Source organism: Saccopteryx bilineata, chromosome 4 (genome assembly GCF_036850765.1).
Source record: "Saccopteryx bilineata isolate mSacBil1 chromosome 4, mSacBil1_pri_phased_curated, whole genome shotgun sequence".
Lineage (NCBI taxonomy): Eukaryota > Metazoa > Chordata > Mammalia > Chiroptera > Emballonuridae > Saccopteryx > Saccopteryx bilineata.
The window spans coordinates 256806819-256822855 of NC_089493.1; the positions used below are offsets into that span (position 1 = coordinate 256806819).

At 42.9% G+C, this 16037-nt stretch overlaps 1 protein-coding gene across 6 annotated transcripts in view; it reads right to left on the bottom strand.

Moving 5' to 3' along the window:
- Positions 1–932: 932 nt before the first annotated feature.
- ZNF608 (zinc finger protein 608) overlaps positions 933–16037 on the bottom strand; it is a 115051-nt gene continuing 99946 nt past the window's right edge. For 5 of the 6 annotated variants that reach the window (XM_066274220.1, XM_066274216.1, XM_066274217.1 and 2 more), the window contains 7 exons: positions 12435–12522; positions 9452–11909; positions 6869–7286; positions 6126–6298; positions 4395–4548; positions 2469–2550; positions 933–1895 (listed from right to left, as the gene is read on the bottom strand). In XM_066274220.1, the coding sequence (XP_066130317.1) occupies positions 1889–1895; positions 2469–2550; positions 4395–4548; positions 6126–6298; positions 6869–7286; positions 9452–11909; positions 12435–12522 (3380 nt within the window). In that variant the 3' untranslated portion in view covers positions 933–1888. Of the gene's footprint in view, positions 1896–2464; positions 2551–4394; positions 4549–6125; positions 6299–6868; positions 7287–9451; positions 11910–12434; positions 12523–16037 lie in introns of those variants that run through there. The other variant, XM_066274218.1, reaches the window with a different exon arrangement.

The window sequence follows — 16037 nt, forward strand, 5'->3', positions numbered from 1 at the left end:
CCTCATCGGCTTTAGTGAGGCTCCCCGGGTCACCCCATTTAGTTACAAACCCCCACTGTTACTCAGGCCCACTCCCACGCTTTACTTTTCTCCATTGCATTTACTAAACCACCTAATATATAATTAAGTTCGCACTTAACATCAACAATAGGTGCTGTGATTTCAAGCAAAATGACGTATAAGGAAACCAGTTTTACTACAGGCTGATTAATATAATAATAAACGCAGAGTTTCGTTCTTGGGGTATCGAATGAACACTTTAACAAAAAGAAGCTGAATGAAATGTTATTCAAGGACCTGCTGTGCTCTGCATATTACTTCCGTTTACCCAACCCACAAAAAATGAAAACTAGAAGGACAGAAATTTTTGTCTGCTTTGCTTACTGCTATGCCCCAGCACCTTATAAGGCCTGAGATAAAGTACGTGCTCAGTGAGTATTTATTGGAAGAAAGGGAGAGAGGGAAGAGAGGAGGGAGAGAGGGCGGGCAGGAAGAAAGAGGGAGAAAGTAAATGAGGAAGCAGTTAATTCTGTACATTTGGTATGAAATAGTCTAGTAAAACAATTTAATGACAAGTCAAATAAATGGCTAGCTGACTGGCTTTTTAGACATTTTTTCTACTGTTCCTATGTCACAAGATATATGCCCATGAAATATCATTCCATATCAAAGAAACCGACATCTACCTATTTGCAGCAACATTACACTTTATGTTTGCAGAAAATGCACAGACTATGCGTATTATCTTCTGAATCAAATAAACTATTTGGTTGTTACACCCGTGTTTCATATAAGAAAAGTTAATATCTGGTCACTGTATCTTATGCACTAGACAGACACAACATTAGGAAACCTTTGTTTGAAAATTAGAAGCGCTATCAGCCCGCTGGCAATAACATGAGACAGACAAGAGGCCATTATAAAAAAAAAAACTTTTTAATTCTGATTGCCAAATTATTTAAGGCAGGTATAAAAAAAGAAAGCATTCAATATACATTTTACATAAAATAAACTAGATTACAGCATAAAACAAGTAACCAGGCAATGGCGTTAAAAGTCTCTCTCTTCTAAAACTGGGTAATTGTAAACATTAAAAAAAAAAAAAAAGGACTGCAGGACTATTCAAGTAATAGAACAATCACAGATGTCTCTGGTATGCAGGCTATTGGGTTATTTGCCATTCAAGGTGATCAAAAAATGACACCTCATTATTCACAGATGCTCATTATTTCCCTCATTTTAATCTTTACATTATGTACAACACAGTTTTTGTGGTACTGGCAACCCCATGCCTTCCAAAAGTATTTTTTTCCACAATACACAAGTACAAACAGTGACTACAGGAACATTTTACACCAATGTGTCTTCGACAGGAGCCACCAAATAGACATCTAAATTGTACCAAGTGTCATCATCACAGTTAGCCTTTCTGAGGGGCTTATGGGAAATATATGAAGGATATGCAAGGTTCAGGCACACCGATACATAACATTATTTATTTACAATTTAAAAGGAAAAAGAAAGGAATCAGCCTTTTGTGGCTAACACTTTCAACATGACAAGTACATTTTTTATTTCCTTTACTGAGTGGTTTGCAACTTGGCAGCAGACCCTGTGTGTGCGAGCCTGGTTACTGATACAAAAAAGTAAAGAATATATATATATATATATGTATATATACATATATGTATACGTATATATATATAAAACAGAAGTTTAATTACAGCAACATTTGTTACTCTGTGATAAAATCTGTAATTTACAAAAATGAAATGACTGGTTTTTGCCTGCCATTAAGGCATTTCAAATTAACACCATGGAACTGATGTCTGTATAAAGCGCTTCCCCATGTGATCCAGTCACATGACAACGTACATTTCCAATCTTGTTATTCTCTGCAAAAGAAAAGACAATCTTTTTAGCACAGAGTTCTATTCATTTGACACTGAAAATACAAAAACCCTAAGACTGACTGATTTATTTTAGTTCTACGCAATTCATGGAATTCAATTCCACAAAAAGGTAATGAACACGAGGGTAATGATATACATTGTGAAAATATATTATTTTCCTTTTTAAAACACTTGAGGGATAATTAAAAAATAAAGAACAAACATTACCTTCAGCATTATAAAATAAATTTCTCCATTTGCGACTTTATTTTTAAACATAGCAACCCAAAGGGAGTCACAGTGAATTATTTTAACAGACCTATGAGGCTAACCTAGGAAACTTTCCAACTGTTTAAAAAACTGATCAGTTAAATACTAACTTACATTACAGCGACACAAATGAAGTTACGGAATAGAAGCTGTTATGTGAAGCACGGTGGCATAAAAGCACTTTCCTTACAAAAATATAAAACACTCAGGACTTAAATTTTGGTCTAAAACGCCTGTACATGCTTCCTCCTACCCATTGAGATGTCGCTATCGAAACAACTGATTCAGAATGTAAAGAACAGTCACCTTCTTTGTGCAGGAAACATTCCTGATGCAGATGCCTGGGCAGCCACCTGCTGAGAGGCAACGAGGGCAGCAGAGGTCAAGCCTAATGGGGAAAAAATGCAGGGTTTCCGTGACGTTCAGAAAGACAAGAGTACACACAGGCCTGGCGGTGAGGGGCTGCAGGCTCAAGAGCAGCAATAGGTCTTTCCCTGAACACACACATGAAATGTTTTGTGCAGCAAGGACCGGGTCCAAACCGCCTGGCCTAACCAGTATCTCTCCCGTTATTGAATGCTCTGCGGTTCTCTTCACGGCTATTCACAGACAGTATGCCATTCCATCTGTCTGGCTCTGCACGCTGCTAAACAGTTTGCATGCAGTGCTGAAGAGGAAGCTCAGGAGAAATCATAGGTACCGGGTAAAAACAGGAGTCAAAAGTCACAGTGAATTATAGAAGCGACACACTATGTGCTTAGAATACTTTGTAATAAGTTTTCTCACTTGAACGTTTTCCCCAGTGATCGAACACAATGCACCCCATAAGGTACATGGAATCAGTGAACCGAACTCAGAAATAGTCTTAACTTCTACCATGCAAGAGAAAGGTAACCATGGGAGAATGTAAGAGCTTCAAAGGCCATTAAGTTGACAACAGAAAATTCTTTTTAATTCTACAGAGAACAATTCTGGGCGTAGAAAAGGAAAAATGTAGAGAAGATCTCTCTTTTCTATGTCCTCTATGTTCTCTAGTTGACACCAGGTAACCAGGAGATGAGTAAATAAAAATCACCTTTCACATCTGTATAGCACTTCCCACAAAATGAATACAAACATATCATCTTGTATTCACACAGCAGAGTCAGAGGCTACTCGGCAAGCACTATGGGCTAAATTATGTCCTTCCAATATTCCTGGCTGGAAGTCATAACCCCCTATGTGACTGTATTTGGAAATAGGATCTATAAGGAAGTAATTAAGATTAAATGAGGTCCTAAGGGTGGGACCTTGATCCAACAGAATGTGTCCTTATAAGAAGAGACATCAAGAGTAACACACTCTCCCTCTCCTTCTTCCTCCCAACCCCCCAAACACAGAGAAGAGGTCAGATGAGCACACAGCAAGATGGCCGCCACCTATAAGCCAGGAAGAGCTCCCACCAGAAGCCAACCATGCTGGCTCCCTGATTTCAGAATCCTGGCCACCAAAACCATGAGAAATAGATTCTTGTTGTTGAAAGCCATAGAGAATGTGGTATTTTGTTACAGCAGCCTAAACTAAGACAGCAAGATCCCAGTAGGTGACCCGCTGGTGGAGCAGGTGCGATGACCCATCTGCTGTGAGGTGACAGAGTTAAGATAAACGGTACATGCTCTACTAAAACACCACGAATTGTAGGTCCCCTCACATCAATTCTATGACTTCTTAAAAAAAAAATCTTTCTGCATCTTTACTGAAAGAGTCACAGCAGTGAAGGGCTGTGAAGAGATCCTGAATTAGAAAACATGTTAAGCCTGATCATGTTACTTCTGGTACTTCCATGGGAAAAGAGCAACTAAAAGGGCCTGCAGAAATCAGGACAATTTCACCAAAGCCTCCTACCATGCCTCCCTTTCCCACAATTTCTCTCAAGTAGTTCTCTGATCTTTAGATTGTTCTAGTCAGCGTCACACTGGCCACCACCCTTGGCCTGTGAGATAACAGTAAGCCACTGATAACAACAACTAGTGACCATTATTAAGTGGTGGCCATTCTGTGTCTCAATACAATACAAAAGTGTGGAATAGCCTTAGTTTTTGCCACTAGGAAACTAGGAAGTACACATTAAAAACCCTCCCCAGAGCTAACGTTAACTCAAAACTCAATATTTTTAAAACATGAAAGGCAGTTTGGGCAACTGTTTTTCCAAAGCAGAATGAAGAAAGGCACAATAACGATAGCGCTGCTGACCTTGAAAAGGGTCGTATTGACCAGGGATTAGCGGGTAACCCATGCCGACATGGGTGTGGTGGTGCGTATGCAGGTGCCGCTGGCCGAAGGGGGAGTGGCGATCCCTCTCCCGTTCTGCTTCCCGTTCCCGCTCAGCTGTAGCCTTCTCCACCGGCTACAATAGAAAGAAGAGACTCCCCATTAATTCTCTGAAAAATAATAGTAGGAGTATTACGTTTGTCCCTGCAGCAATATGTGATAAGGATGAAAAAGTAAATACACAGATATAATTATGCATTAGTTGAAGATCAATTCAACAAACGCTTCAGTTCCCCTTGGGATGAAGTCAACACTAACAAACTGGTCCACCCAAAGGAAGCATCAGTGTTTCCCCCAAAGGACTGAAGAAGACTTCTCTATTCACTCATAACTGAAGGTTTAGAATCTACCCAATTTCTTCCCGGACACAATCTTTAAATATGGATCAAGGAAGAGAAGTAGTTGTAGAAATTTCTTCAAGATCAAGTTTTCTGATTACTCATTTACTTTGTTCACTTTTTGTGGGAGAATTTATCTCATAATTTTAAATGTCTCTGTCTGTTCAGTTCCACTGAAAACAAGCATCCTAACATTAGATGCCAGCATCAAGAACAGAAATCATTGCCCTGTGTCTCCCAAAGCATTCCAGAATCTCTTCATTTCTGAACACTCAGAGGAGCTCTACTCTCCCAGATCACAGTCTGGTTAAGGATCATATATTTTTGATACATTTCTACCCACCAGAGCTTAATCACCCTTTCACCAAAATTCTTTTACTCACTTGAAAAAAATCTTTGCACTAGAAGTACTCACAGAAAAAGATTCACAAATCATCTTTCCTAGTTTTTTTTTTTTTTTTTTTTTTTTTTTTTTTTTTTTTTTTTTTTTTGGAGAGAGAGAGAGAGAGGTAGGGAGGAAGAGAAAAGAGAAGCATCAACTTGTAGTTGCATCACTTTAGTTGTTCACTGATTGCTTCTCATACGTGCCTTGACCTCAAGCAAGGGGTCATGTCTGTGATCCCGCGCTCAATCCGACAACCTTGGGGTTTCAAACCTGGGTCCTCCGCACCCCAGGTTGCTGCTCTCTATCAGCTGAACCACCACCAATGAGGCTCTAGTTTCTTTAAAGTCTCTGGTGGAGGCATTAACATCACAGGCCCTATATTTTACTTTATTCCAAACTTCTTTTTCTTGTCAAGAACGACCACATCCTTTCTTTTGTCTCTCTTCACAATAGTCTTTTTTTTTTTTTTTTGCAGGGGTAGGGGTGGGAGGGTTGGGGGGTTAGGGGGGGTTGGTAGAGTCATCTTTCACAAGCACACGTCTGCTTTACTTCAGCAGAGCTTATAGGGACATGAGGATGAATCAGGGCCAAAAAGGAGCAGATGTAGCCACCACTCCTCAGCCAAGTGTCTCACTCTGGTACGCAAGTGCATCAAAGTATCTTGCGTCTCAAGTATTTGAGGAAGGTAAGGTAAGGATTTTGCAACAGAAAAGCTTGTGATCACCTTACTCGCTTCAACAATTTTTTTTTTCCCTCGTGTGAAACCACCTTACTTTTGAACATTCCACTTTTTATGTATTAGGATAAAACAGCACCCGAAAATCACAGCTGGGTTCCAAAACCATTTATATTTCAAAACTTCCCTCTAGCACTTCCCCTATTCTCGCCCAGAAACACAGTGCTTTTAAACGACAACAGAAAGAGGCTTACAGCAGGAGACTTGCTGCGGTATTGGTTGGCATGTTGCTGGAGCAAATCCAGTGCTTTAGATTCAGTGGTTGTTTTCGTGTTGATGCTAGGGCTGGTATTGACTTTCTCGGCCTCTTCTCTCCCTGACATCTTCCCATAAACAGGATAATGAAATCCTGGAGAGAGATAGGCCCCTGCAGATAAACAACAAATGCCACATCAAGTTATGAGCTACATCTTTAAAAAAAAAAAAATCATTTGGATTACATGAATTTGGGATAAGAGTCCATAGATCTTAAAATAGGGGATTACATTAAGAATGGTCTACATCACTGTTAAACTGTATCTAGGTTCTCCAATTTTCTTCTCCCAGTTAATTCATCCTGATGAACGGAGGTTATAAACAGGATTGAGTGTACAGCCATTTCATACATTTATGTGTCCGCTTAAGTGAAAGGAATAGTAACTATAATGATTATGACAGTAAGTACTTAGAATATTTTCACAGGCAATAGAGTATGTGTCAGCCTAACAGCTAAAGCAGCCTATCAGAGACTATGAAAACAATAGTCGAGGACTCTTGACATTTCATCTTAAAGAAGAACTCTTATGTTAAATCAGTTTCATCTTTGGGATGTGAAGCAGCATAAAAACAAGCAAAACAAATGTCACTCTTAAAGTGTCTAATTTATCCTGAGTTTTTAATAGCTAAGATTCTAACACAGCCTCTTCCCTCCAATATTGTTAGAACCCACAACACGTACCAGGGTAACTGTGCATTAGGACAGGAGAAACAGCCCGGTATGCAGGGTGGCTGGGGTCATACATCTGTGGATAAGGATAAGCATGCAAGTACTGTATGTAGGACTGATGCTGACTCATGGGTGAGGACACAGCCACTCTTGTTCCCCGAGAGTCCTTCCAGTTCACAGGAGTCTTCCGATCATCATTTTTCAGCTTGCTCTCCTCCATGGATTGAGAGTCAGGACGCTTGGCCTCTTTGGGCTCCTCTTTAATGCTGGTTAGTGATACAGGAAGGCTGGACACGCCACTCTCTTTATTGGGAGTTTTCCTGGGACTATCCTCTTTTAATTTCTTTTCTCTATCAAGGTCTTCTGATTTTTGCGGATCCATGTACTTGGGCTGGTATACGTAATGATGCCATGTCCTTGAATCTGGATCCTAATTTTTTTAGAAAAAGATGTTTTAACATTTCAGTTTTTAGGAAAAACCCATTAATCATCATGACAGCACTATTACTACTACTTCTAATATTAAGTTAACAAAGTTACCATTTATTCGTGTGCTGACACTGCAAGGAGCTTTACCTCCTACACAGAATGATCACGCCTCAGGTAGGCATGGTTTTGATCATTGTTACAGAAGACACAACCAAAGCTTTTCAAGTTCCAAGTAACATCAGAGTCACACTGCTTCCCATGTATGGGGATGGGCTTTAAATTTAGGTCTGCTGCAAACCAGAGTTGGGCCCTAAAGGTCATCTCTCTACATTAAATAACATCCTCAGACGTATTTTATCTAACCCTCATTTTCCTTTTAAAAATATCTCACACAGGTAAACAGGATTTTTGAAACACTGACTCAAGCTAATAGTAGTAAATTTAAGTAATTACTATACCAAGTAATACAATTTAGAAGGAAAACTCTTGGTTTCCTAATACATTTTCTTCATGTGCAGCTGAGGCTGAATATGTCTCATTATGTGCTAATATCTTTTCTTTTTTAATTTAGAAATTAAATTTCATGGTGTGACACTGATCAATAAGAGTACATAGGTTTCAGGTAAATGTTTCTATAGCTAATATTTCTCTCTCTTTTTTTTTAAATTCGAGTGGAGAGAGAGGGGGAGAAGAGGGGGAGGAAGCAGCAACTTGCATAGGTGCCTTGACCAGGCAAGCCTAGGGCTTCAAACCAGACCTCAGTGTTTCAGGTCGATGCTCTATTCACTGTTCCCCCACAGGTCAAGTCAATATAACTAATATCTTTTTTTTTTTTTTCTTTGTAGCAGAGACAGAGAGAGTCAGAGAGAGGGACAGATAGGGATAGATAGGAAGGGAGAGATGAGAAACATCAATTCTTTGTTGTGGCTCCTTAGTTGTTCATTGATTGATTTCTCATATGTGCCGTGACCGGGGGCTACAACAGACCGAGTGACCCTTTGCTCGAGCCAGCGACTTGGGGTTCAAGCTGGTGAGCCTTGCTCAAAACAGATAAACCCGCACTCAAGCTGGCGACCTTGGGGTCTCAAACCTGGGTCTTCCACATCCCAGTCCGACATTCTATTCACTGAGCCACCACCTGGACAGGCAATATAGCTAATATCTTAATCAAAACAAAATTTCAAATTGATAGCACACATTATGGCTTTTCTATTAGAAAACAAAGCCTTCTATACCCCCCCTTCTCCAAACTACAGTTCTGACACTGCCCTGTGAAGCACAGCCTGAATCAGGCCTCCAGAATGGAAGAATTAAGATCCTAAATGGCTTTTGTGACCCCCATCCCATTTACAATACGAACCCCTTGGGTATTCAGGTCCTCAGTGAACATTCAAACTTGGGCCTAAGGTCCTACGTTTGGGCAGAAATTCCAGAATGAATACTCAAGGGACTGCAGTGAGTCAGGATGTCTGAACCGTAACAGAAAGCGCCAGCACACGTGTGGCTTCACGGGGATCGATTTCCAGGTGTTTGCACACATAACCTCAGGCTGGCGGGGCTCTGGGATGACTGCCTGAGGCACATCTATCCAGACCTTTCCTTCCTCACAGGCAATCAGCACTGGCTTCCGCTTCGGGGCACTTAACACAGGTGTAAAACAGAAAGCCAGGCATCTCAGACACCATGTAAAAGACATCTGGGTCCCAAGCTTCACTGAAACATTGAGTGGGGAGTGATAATTTAGGAACCCAGTTTTAATATTACTAAAAAATGCCAAAGAAATTTGGAAATGTGGAAAAACAAATATTTTAGAGTTCAGACTCCGAATCTCAGCATTAAGTCAGAAGGAAACTCAGGAGCCAAGCAGAAGACTTTCCTGACTGTGGACTCAGTAAGAAATTAAGCGACCACAGACTCAGTCAATGGCATTGCAGAACACAAGAAGCACACGCCCACCTCTCTTCCTGGGAAACTCTGAGCAATGTACATTTCAGAGGTACACAATAACTCCTGAGACAGTCCTTTAAAATAATTTTCAGGAGAAGAGGAATCAACCCTAGTGAACCCTTGGTTTATTTCCTGCGAGGACGCTCTAACCACAAAGCACAGACATGTACAAGACTCAGACTGCTCTCTCCCTATGGGGGCCATGCTCCACAATCTTACTTGTTTAAATCTCGAGGTTGGGTCTACACCTGTCTGCTTCATAGAGTCCATGACAGATTTCATTTCTACAGCCTCCTTAATAAGCTGGTGGTTTTCCATCTGCTTAGCTTTGAAGTTGTCGGCCTGAAGCTGCTGCTGGTGATTGGAGAGAAGCTGTGATTTACCTGTCTCCTCAGTTTTATTAGGCAATGATGGCCCTAGTTTAGAATGGTTTTTGCTAGGCTCCGGAGTAGAGGGAGCTTTTGAGATTGTGGCCGATGGCATGTTTTTCTGTTTACTGTCCTCCTTGCCCAGCTCCTTCAAGGGGAGCTCATTTTTCCTTTCACAGTCTCCTCTCCCAGTTTGGGCCATTTTCTGCTCTGCCAGCCTCTGGTCCTCATAGTATTTCTCATACTGCTGTCTGTAGGCAGGGCTGGTGGCCATCAGAGACTTCTGGTCCATATAGAGCCCGTAGGCATACTGGCCGTAATAAAGTGACTGAGCCAGGGCAGGGTGCCTCTGTGTGATCACCGACTGGTGCTGAGGCTGCAGGGAGGCAGAGGTATGGTCCACTCTCCTGGCATCCAGCTGCTCGGCCTTGTCTTTCTTCTCTGCATCTTCTTCAGATTCCTTCTTGATCTTCATGCCCTGTGCACTCCCACCATTCCCAGGGGCAGGGGCGCCGACCTGCCCAGGGTGCATGTAACTTGGAGAATAATAAGGATCGTAGCCATGGTAATAGGGGGAATGGGACTCTTTCATCTGAGATGACTGTGCTGTAGTTGAAGAATGCCCTTTTACGACACCATCCTTACTGGAAATGATATCTGACGGGGAACTGGCTTTTGACCTCATGCCCTCCGACCGGCTGTCAGAACCACCATCATCGGCAGCATCAGATATGTCCGAGTACGCGGGGCTGCTCGTCTTGGCTGCAGAACTCTCTGTCCCGTTTTGCGTCAGCATGTGCAGTGGGGCCATCGGCGCCTGCCCGTTCACCAGCGTGCTGCACTCCATCCTCGAGGCACTCCCTATGGACGGGCTGGGCGCATTGTCTGTGAAGGTGTAAACCTTATCCGCCTCGGCTTTGATACTGGCCATTCGGCTCTCCTGCGACTCCGACAGCCCGTTGGCCAGCCCTTCATTCTTGTTGAGATGGTCCTTTAAAAAATGCCCTGGCAAATCTTTCCCAGCCCCCTTGGCATCCTCCAGTTTACCCAGCTTGGCGTCCATTTTAGGGCTTCCTGTCTCTTTCCCTTCTTTGTCCTTGAGCTTCCGCTTCTCCTTCTTCTTCTTGTCTTTGAGCGACACGAGAGCCGGGTTCACGGTGATGGGCTCCCCCATAATTGTGGGCTTTGGTTGAATGGGTTTTAACGGAGGGCTCTTTGGTGTGGCCTGAACAACGGTGGTGGTGAGGGAGGGCAGTCCGGGGATGGTCCCAGTGGTGGTGCTCGTGAAGGCTGCAGTGGGGATCGCGATCAGCTGAGGGGGGGTTGGGGCCGGGGCCGGGGCAATGGGCCGGGCGTTTTTCAACTTGGAGAGGTTTTTATCCATTTTGCAATTGTTGGCTTTTTTGCCCTTTTCTTTATCTCCCAAATTTTTCTTGTCAATGAATCCTTCTGCTTCCAGTTTGGGCATTTCGGCAACCAAACTGCCATCGGCTGCTGAGCAACTGTCTAATGTGGCCGTCATGTTGGAGATGACCGGGAGGTTGTTCAGTTCATTGTTAAGGCCCTTCTTTTTGCCAGAATTTTTCCCAGCTTTCGATCCAATAACAGAGCCAGGGCCATTGCTCATCAACTCCCTCTTCCCCTTAGGAGTACCAGGGGGGTTGCCCGAGCCAGGGGATGTGGGCGCCTTCACGTGGGTGTCATAAGCTGATACGGTTGTGCTTGGCTCGCCGCACTCAAGTGCCACATTACTCAGGGCCTCCTCGCAGTCCGAGATCTTGTCCTCACTGTCAGGTTCAAACTCCAGCTTGTTTTCTGGGTCTAAGTGTGCATGAGCCTGGTGGTACCTCAGGCCGTTAATGTGCTTGTACTTTTTGTTGCAGTTTGGGTGGGGACAATCGATTAACACTGGAGAGGAACAGCCTTGGTCCAAAAAAGTAGTTTCTGGTTTCCCTTGCGGGGTGGTGGGAGTACTTCTAGAATTTGTGCGGACACGCTTCCCAGGCTTACTGTCCTCAGAACTGGAGTTCAGGTCTAACTCCATCGGAGGCTTGTTTTTCCTTTTGTTGGTGGAGGAGGGGCTGGCTTTGATGTCCTCAGCAGCACAATTTGGGGGTGTCCTTCGCCCACTGGCATTGAGGCTGCCCCGCCTCCCTTTCCCATTGGCGCCCCCTCTGTTCTTGTTCTGCAGCCCTCTGGATTCTGTGAAGCCGGCCTCTGAGCCCGGGGCAGCTGCGGTGGACCGCGCTCGCTTTCCTCGGCCCCGGCCCCCTCTCATCTCCAGGTCGCTTGTCGGTGACTCGCAGAACCTAGGAAAACAAGTTAACAAGCATCAAAATGAGCAGTCCCCTAAAAGCCAGGTGAAATCACAAGGCACACCTTGCAGCAAAGAGCCAACACCACAGAAGCTTGAGGGCTGGGACCAGATAAGGAAAAGATACTTTATTCTTCCACTGACGCTTTCAACACCTGCAAAGAACAGGCTACCAATGCCTTATATTCTCCCTCGGAAAACCAAAAAAACCCCAGCTCGGGTAGGCAGCTTCCCATCCAGTCCAAATTCCCATTTTGAGATAAGAAGAAAACAAAGAAGCCAGAGAAAGGAGCAGAGAGTAGCGATCTCCTGGCAAAAAAGAAATCCAGCATCTGCATTTGACTGTGTTCAGCCCTGAATTGCTCATTTCCCTTATGCTTGGTTTCAATTACAGGCAGGTTTTTATGTATTATTCATCTCTCTCTATAGTTTCCTTGCAAAGAGAGGCTGGAGGAAGGAGAGGAGAAGGAAAGGAAGGAGGAGAGAGAACAGAGCCAGAAATAAAGAACCCTGTGCCTACCTGGGAGGGGCCCAGTCGTGCTTGGTGCAGTCCAGTAGAGTCCCTACGTAAGTTTTGTTCCTCCACGTGACATTGACCACTAGGACACCTGCAGGAGTACAGAATGAACGAGGACCATGGTTAGCACCTATTACTCTATTTCCAGTTCAATTATTATTATTATTATTATATATATATATATATATATATATATATATATTTTTTTTTTTTTTTACCAGCAAAGTTCTGTTCTCATTTGCTTTCAAAAGCTGTGGTTTGCATTCTTCCTCTTTCTGGTTTCAGTGACCTCAAATGAAAACCCACAGGAAATGTGTGTGTACGTGTGCACTCCTGCCCATGCAGTACAAAAGGGTAAGGCTGTGTGTGAGTGTAATCAAGATACTGCTGACAGAAGGAAATGGTTTTTGCCATGTCCTGCTGTAAAATAGCAACACTCACCTCTTAATTTTTCTATTATTACACATAATTGCTTTCGTTTGGCAAGCAGCCAACAAAAACTAAATGCCAGTTACCAGTGCTTAAACCAGAAGGTGACTGAAAGGAATCAGTTTTGTTTCTAATTCAACAATATAAAATAATGGTGATGCTTACTTAGAAAAAAATAAAATGCGGATGCACAAATATAGGTATAGAGCAGGGAAGTGGGGGCTGTGAGTCCGGATAGCAGACAATCAGCTCAGATGTCTCGTTCCTAAGCCTCCCCCTCTTTGGCTTTGTGGGACAGGAATCAGCTTTGGTACAGTATCTGTTTCACTGTTTGGTCTTGTTTCATATTAAAGACTCCTAAAATAGCCCTCTTAAGAAAATAAATGTGCACAATAGGTTTGCCCTAGGGGTTATCTTTAGAATCAACTTTAGTAAGCATTTGCCACAGAGGATTAGAAAAAAATCTCAAACCAGCACACTTGTTTCCTGCAAGCCATTCTGCTTTTCCCAACTGCTTTGCAGACAGACAATTTAATTTAGCACTGCATCTGTGAATTACGAAACTCAAGTGCACTTAGTATACCAAATGTCACAGTGAAACAAAATATAACATCCTCTTTATTTCACTAGAGGACAAGAGCCATATTTTTTTAATCATTGTTTTAAAGCATATATTACAAGGACATACGTTTCGAGACGTACATAAAATATTAGGGTAAAGAAATGAAATATTTAAGTAAGCCTTTGTTTTTTTCTGTACCTTCTCGCCCCTTGCCCCACTCTTTCTTGGAAACACCAAGAGACATACTCAGAGTCTATTTCTAGCTGGTATGCTCACTTGCCTACTGCCATTTTGAATTTTACAGAAAATCTATATTGAACGCCTTTATGGTAAGGGACATCTCACAAGGTAAGACTCATTTCCTTGGGAGTGTTTTGACAGCAGGTAAAATATTTGAATGGCTGGGACTCAAGGATCAGGGAAGGATTTCTTTCAGAAGTCTCAAAAAAGAGATTTAAAAATTGTTTCCCATATGGTCTATGTTGCTATTACTTAGGTGACAGCTGAACTGACTCACTGTAGCAACAGTCTAGCAGGGGAGGAAAAAGCCAGCACGAGGCAAAGCAAGCATTTCCTCATATCACGGTAGATTCCATTTTAATTTCCTCAGGAAAAAAAAAATTTTTTTTTAAACATTGAGTATAAAAATTCACATTGGGATGAGAACCAATGATAATTAGGCATTGGGTCAAAATTTGCTCAAGACAGAACAATTGGAGGAAAAGATTCTTTATGAGCACATCCCTTCAGGAAAGGGAGGGGGTGCGTGAGGAGGTGAAAAGGAAAGACAGAGCTGGTTTTCTCATCATCTGCTCTCTGGGGCACTGTGTGTGGTGTCAAAGACCTTTGCAGCTGCTTAAAATTCTTTAGCATGTCAGCTATATTTACAGTGCAGGAATATATCTGTATTGCCAGAAGGTTACTGCATTTCAGCTTTAGATGCAATAGGCTGAATCGCTGCGTTCCAGAGTCCCTGATGTAGCACAAATGTATAATTAAAACTGCTTGAAAGGAAACATGAAAGAAACAACAAACCCTCCATTCTTGCAGTAATAAAATTAAAAACAGGAAAAGTCTGCACAGACACTTAACATTTGTCTGCAGTGAAAGGCTTTTGTTATTGCTTTTCCCCTAAGGGTTTCGCGGTTCCAGTGAATGCTGGCCGCCGATTGGCCAGCGCCTGGTGGGAACGCTCGTGTCTGATTGGCTGGGCCGAGGGCAGCCACGGGGAGCAGCAAGGCAGCGGCCACAGCGGATAAAGGAGCTCGGCGGTAGGAGGGAGGCTGCGGCCCGGTGGCCGGCCCGCGGCGGGCCGTCTGGCCATCTTTCCGGCCAGGCAGAAACATGCTTGCCAAGCCCGGGCTTTCGGGGCCAGAGGCGGTTGCCAGCACGGCCCCACGGATGGCGGGCCGGACCGTGTGATGAAAGCTACGTCCGCGTGATCCTACTGGTTGGTGTTCCACCATAACCCCCACTGTGCAGCTCCACGCAGCCCACTAGCCCTCTTCCAAACCTGCAGAACCGAACCTCAGGTCTCCAAAAAGGACAAAGAAACGGGGTCACCCGGAAGGCAGGGACCCCAAACAAGCAAATCCTTGGTCATCTGGGGTTACCGTTTAAAGCTGTCACAAAGACTAAACTCCAGTTGCAACTTCCATAATATTCAGATCGCCTAATACTATTTCTACAAGCCATACAAGCAGACCTCTTATCAAAGTACAAGTAGTATTAGTATTAGCACTCGGTGGGGGGACTGAATCCTTAAAGTCCCTTTTTCAACTTCAAAAGGCTTCAGTAGGTCAGCTTTATTTTTCTAGAAGCCCTCCGTATTTAAAATGCTCTAAATAGTGCTCTGCTCCCAGGGAGATTTTGAACAGTCTCTATCACACAGTGCTAATTAAATACGTGTGCTTGTGTCTATTTTTCTTTTTATGTACAGACCACTTCACAATACCACAGAGTATTTATATCTGCCTAGAATTCACGGACGACTCTACACACGCACTTGTTTACACAGCTAGATCTGCTGCTCCGGCTTGGAATGAAGACTTAAGGAAGCCTTCTCATAGACTACAAAGTGTATTGTTTCTTTGAAAGGAAGTCTATGTTTAGACAGCATCCTATTGTGAGACGCCAAGGATAAAGGTGGTGTTTCAGCCCTAAAAATGTACACGGTTTACTGTTTTTGCTGAAGTCTGGATATCTGCAATACTTTGTAACCCATGGTCTTATAAAGCAGGCTCTTTTTGCTTCTTTAAAGGCATAAATGCCCCACATGAAAATTAGTCTTTTAAAAGTACAGATCTGAATTTTAGAAATCTGGGCGTCGTTATGTTTCTGGATCAATTTGTATATAAATTGGAAGTAATGTACATTTATTCCAAAAAAGATTTCATCTTTCTTTTAATGCACATTTATTCTTTCAAATGTCCAGCCGATGAGGTAGGTGCCAGGGACAATCTATACAAGCCCTTTTGACCTTTGTATTCTCAAGTATCTCCCTATTCCCCCTCATGCACGGGGCGTGGTTTTTCTCAAAATTCTAATAATGCCTGGCCTGTAACTTTTTATATTTGAAAAATATCTGATGATTATTACCAATAAAATAAGAATAC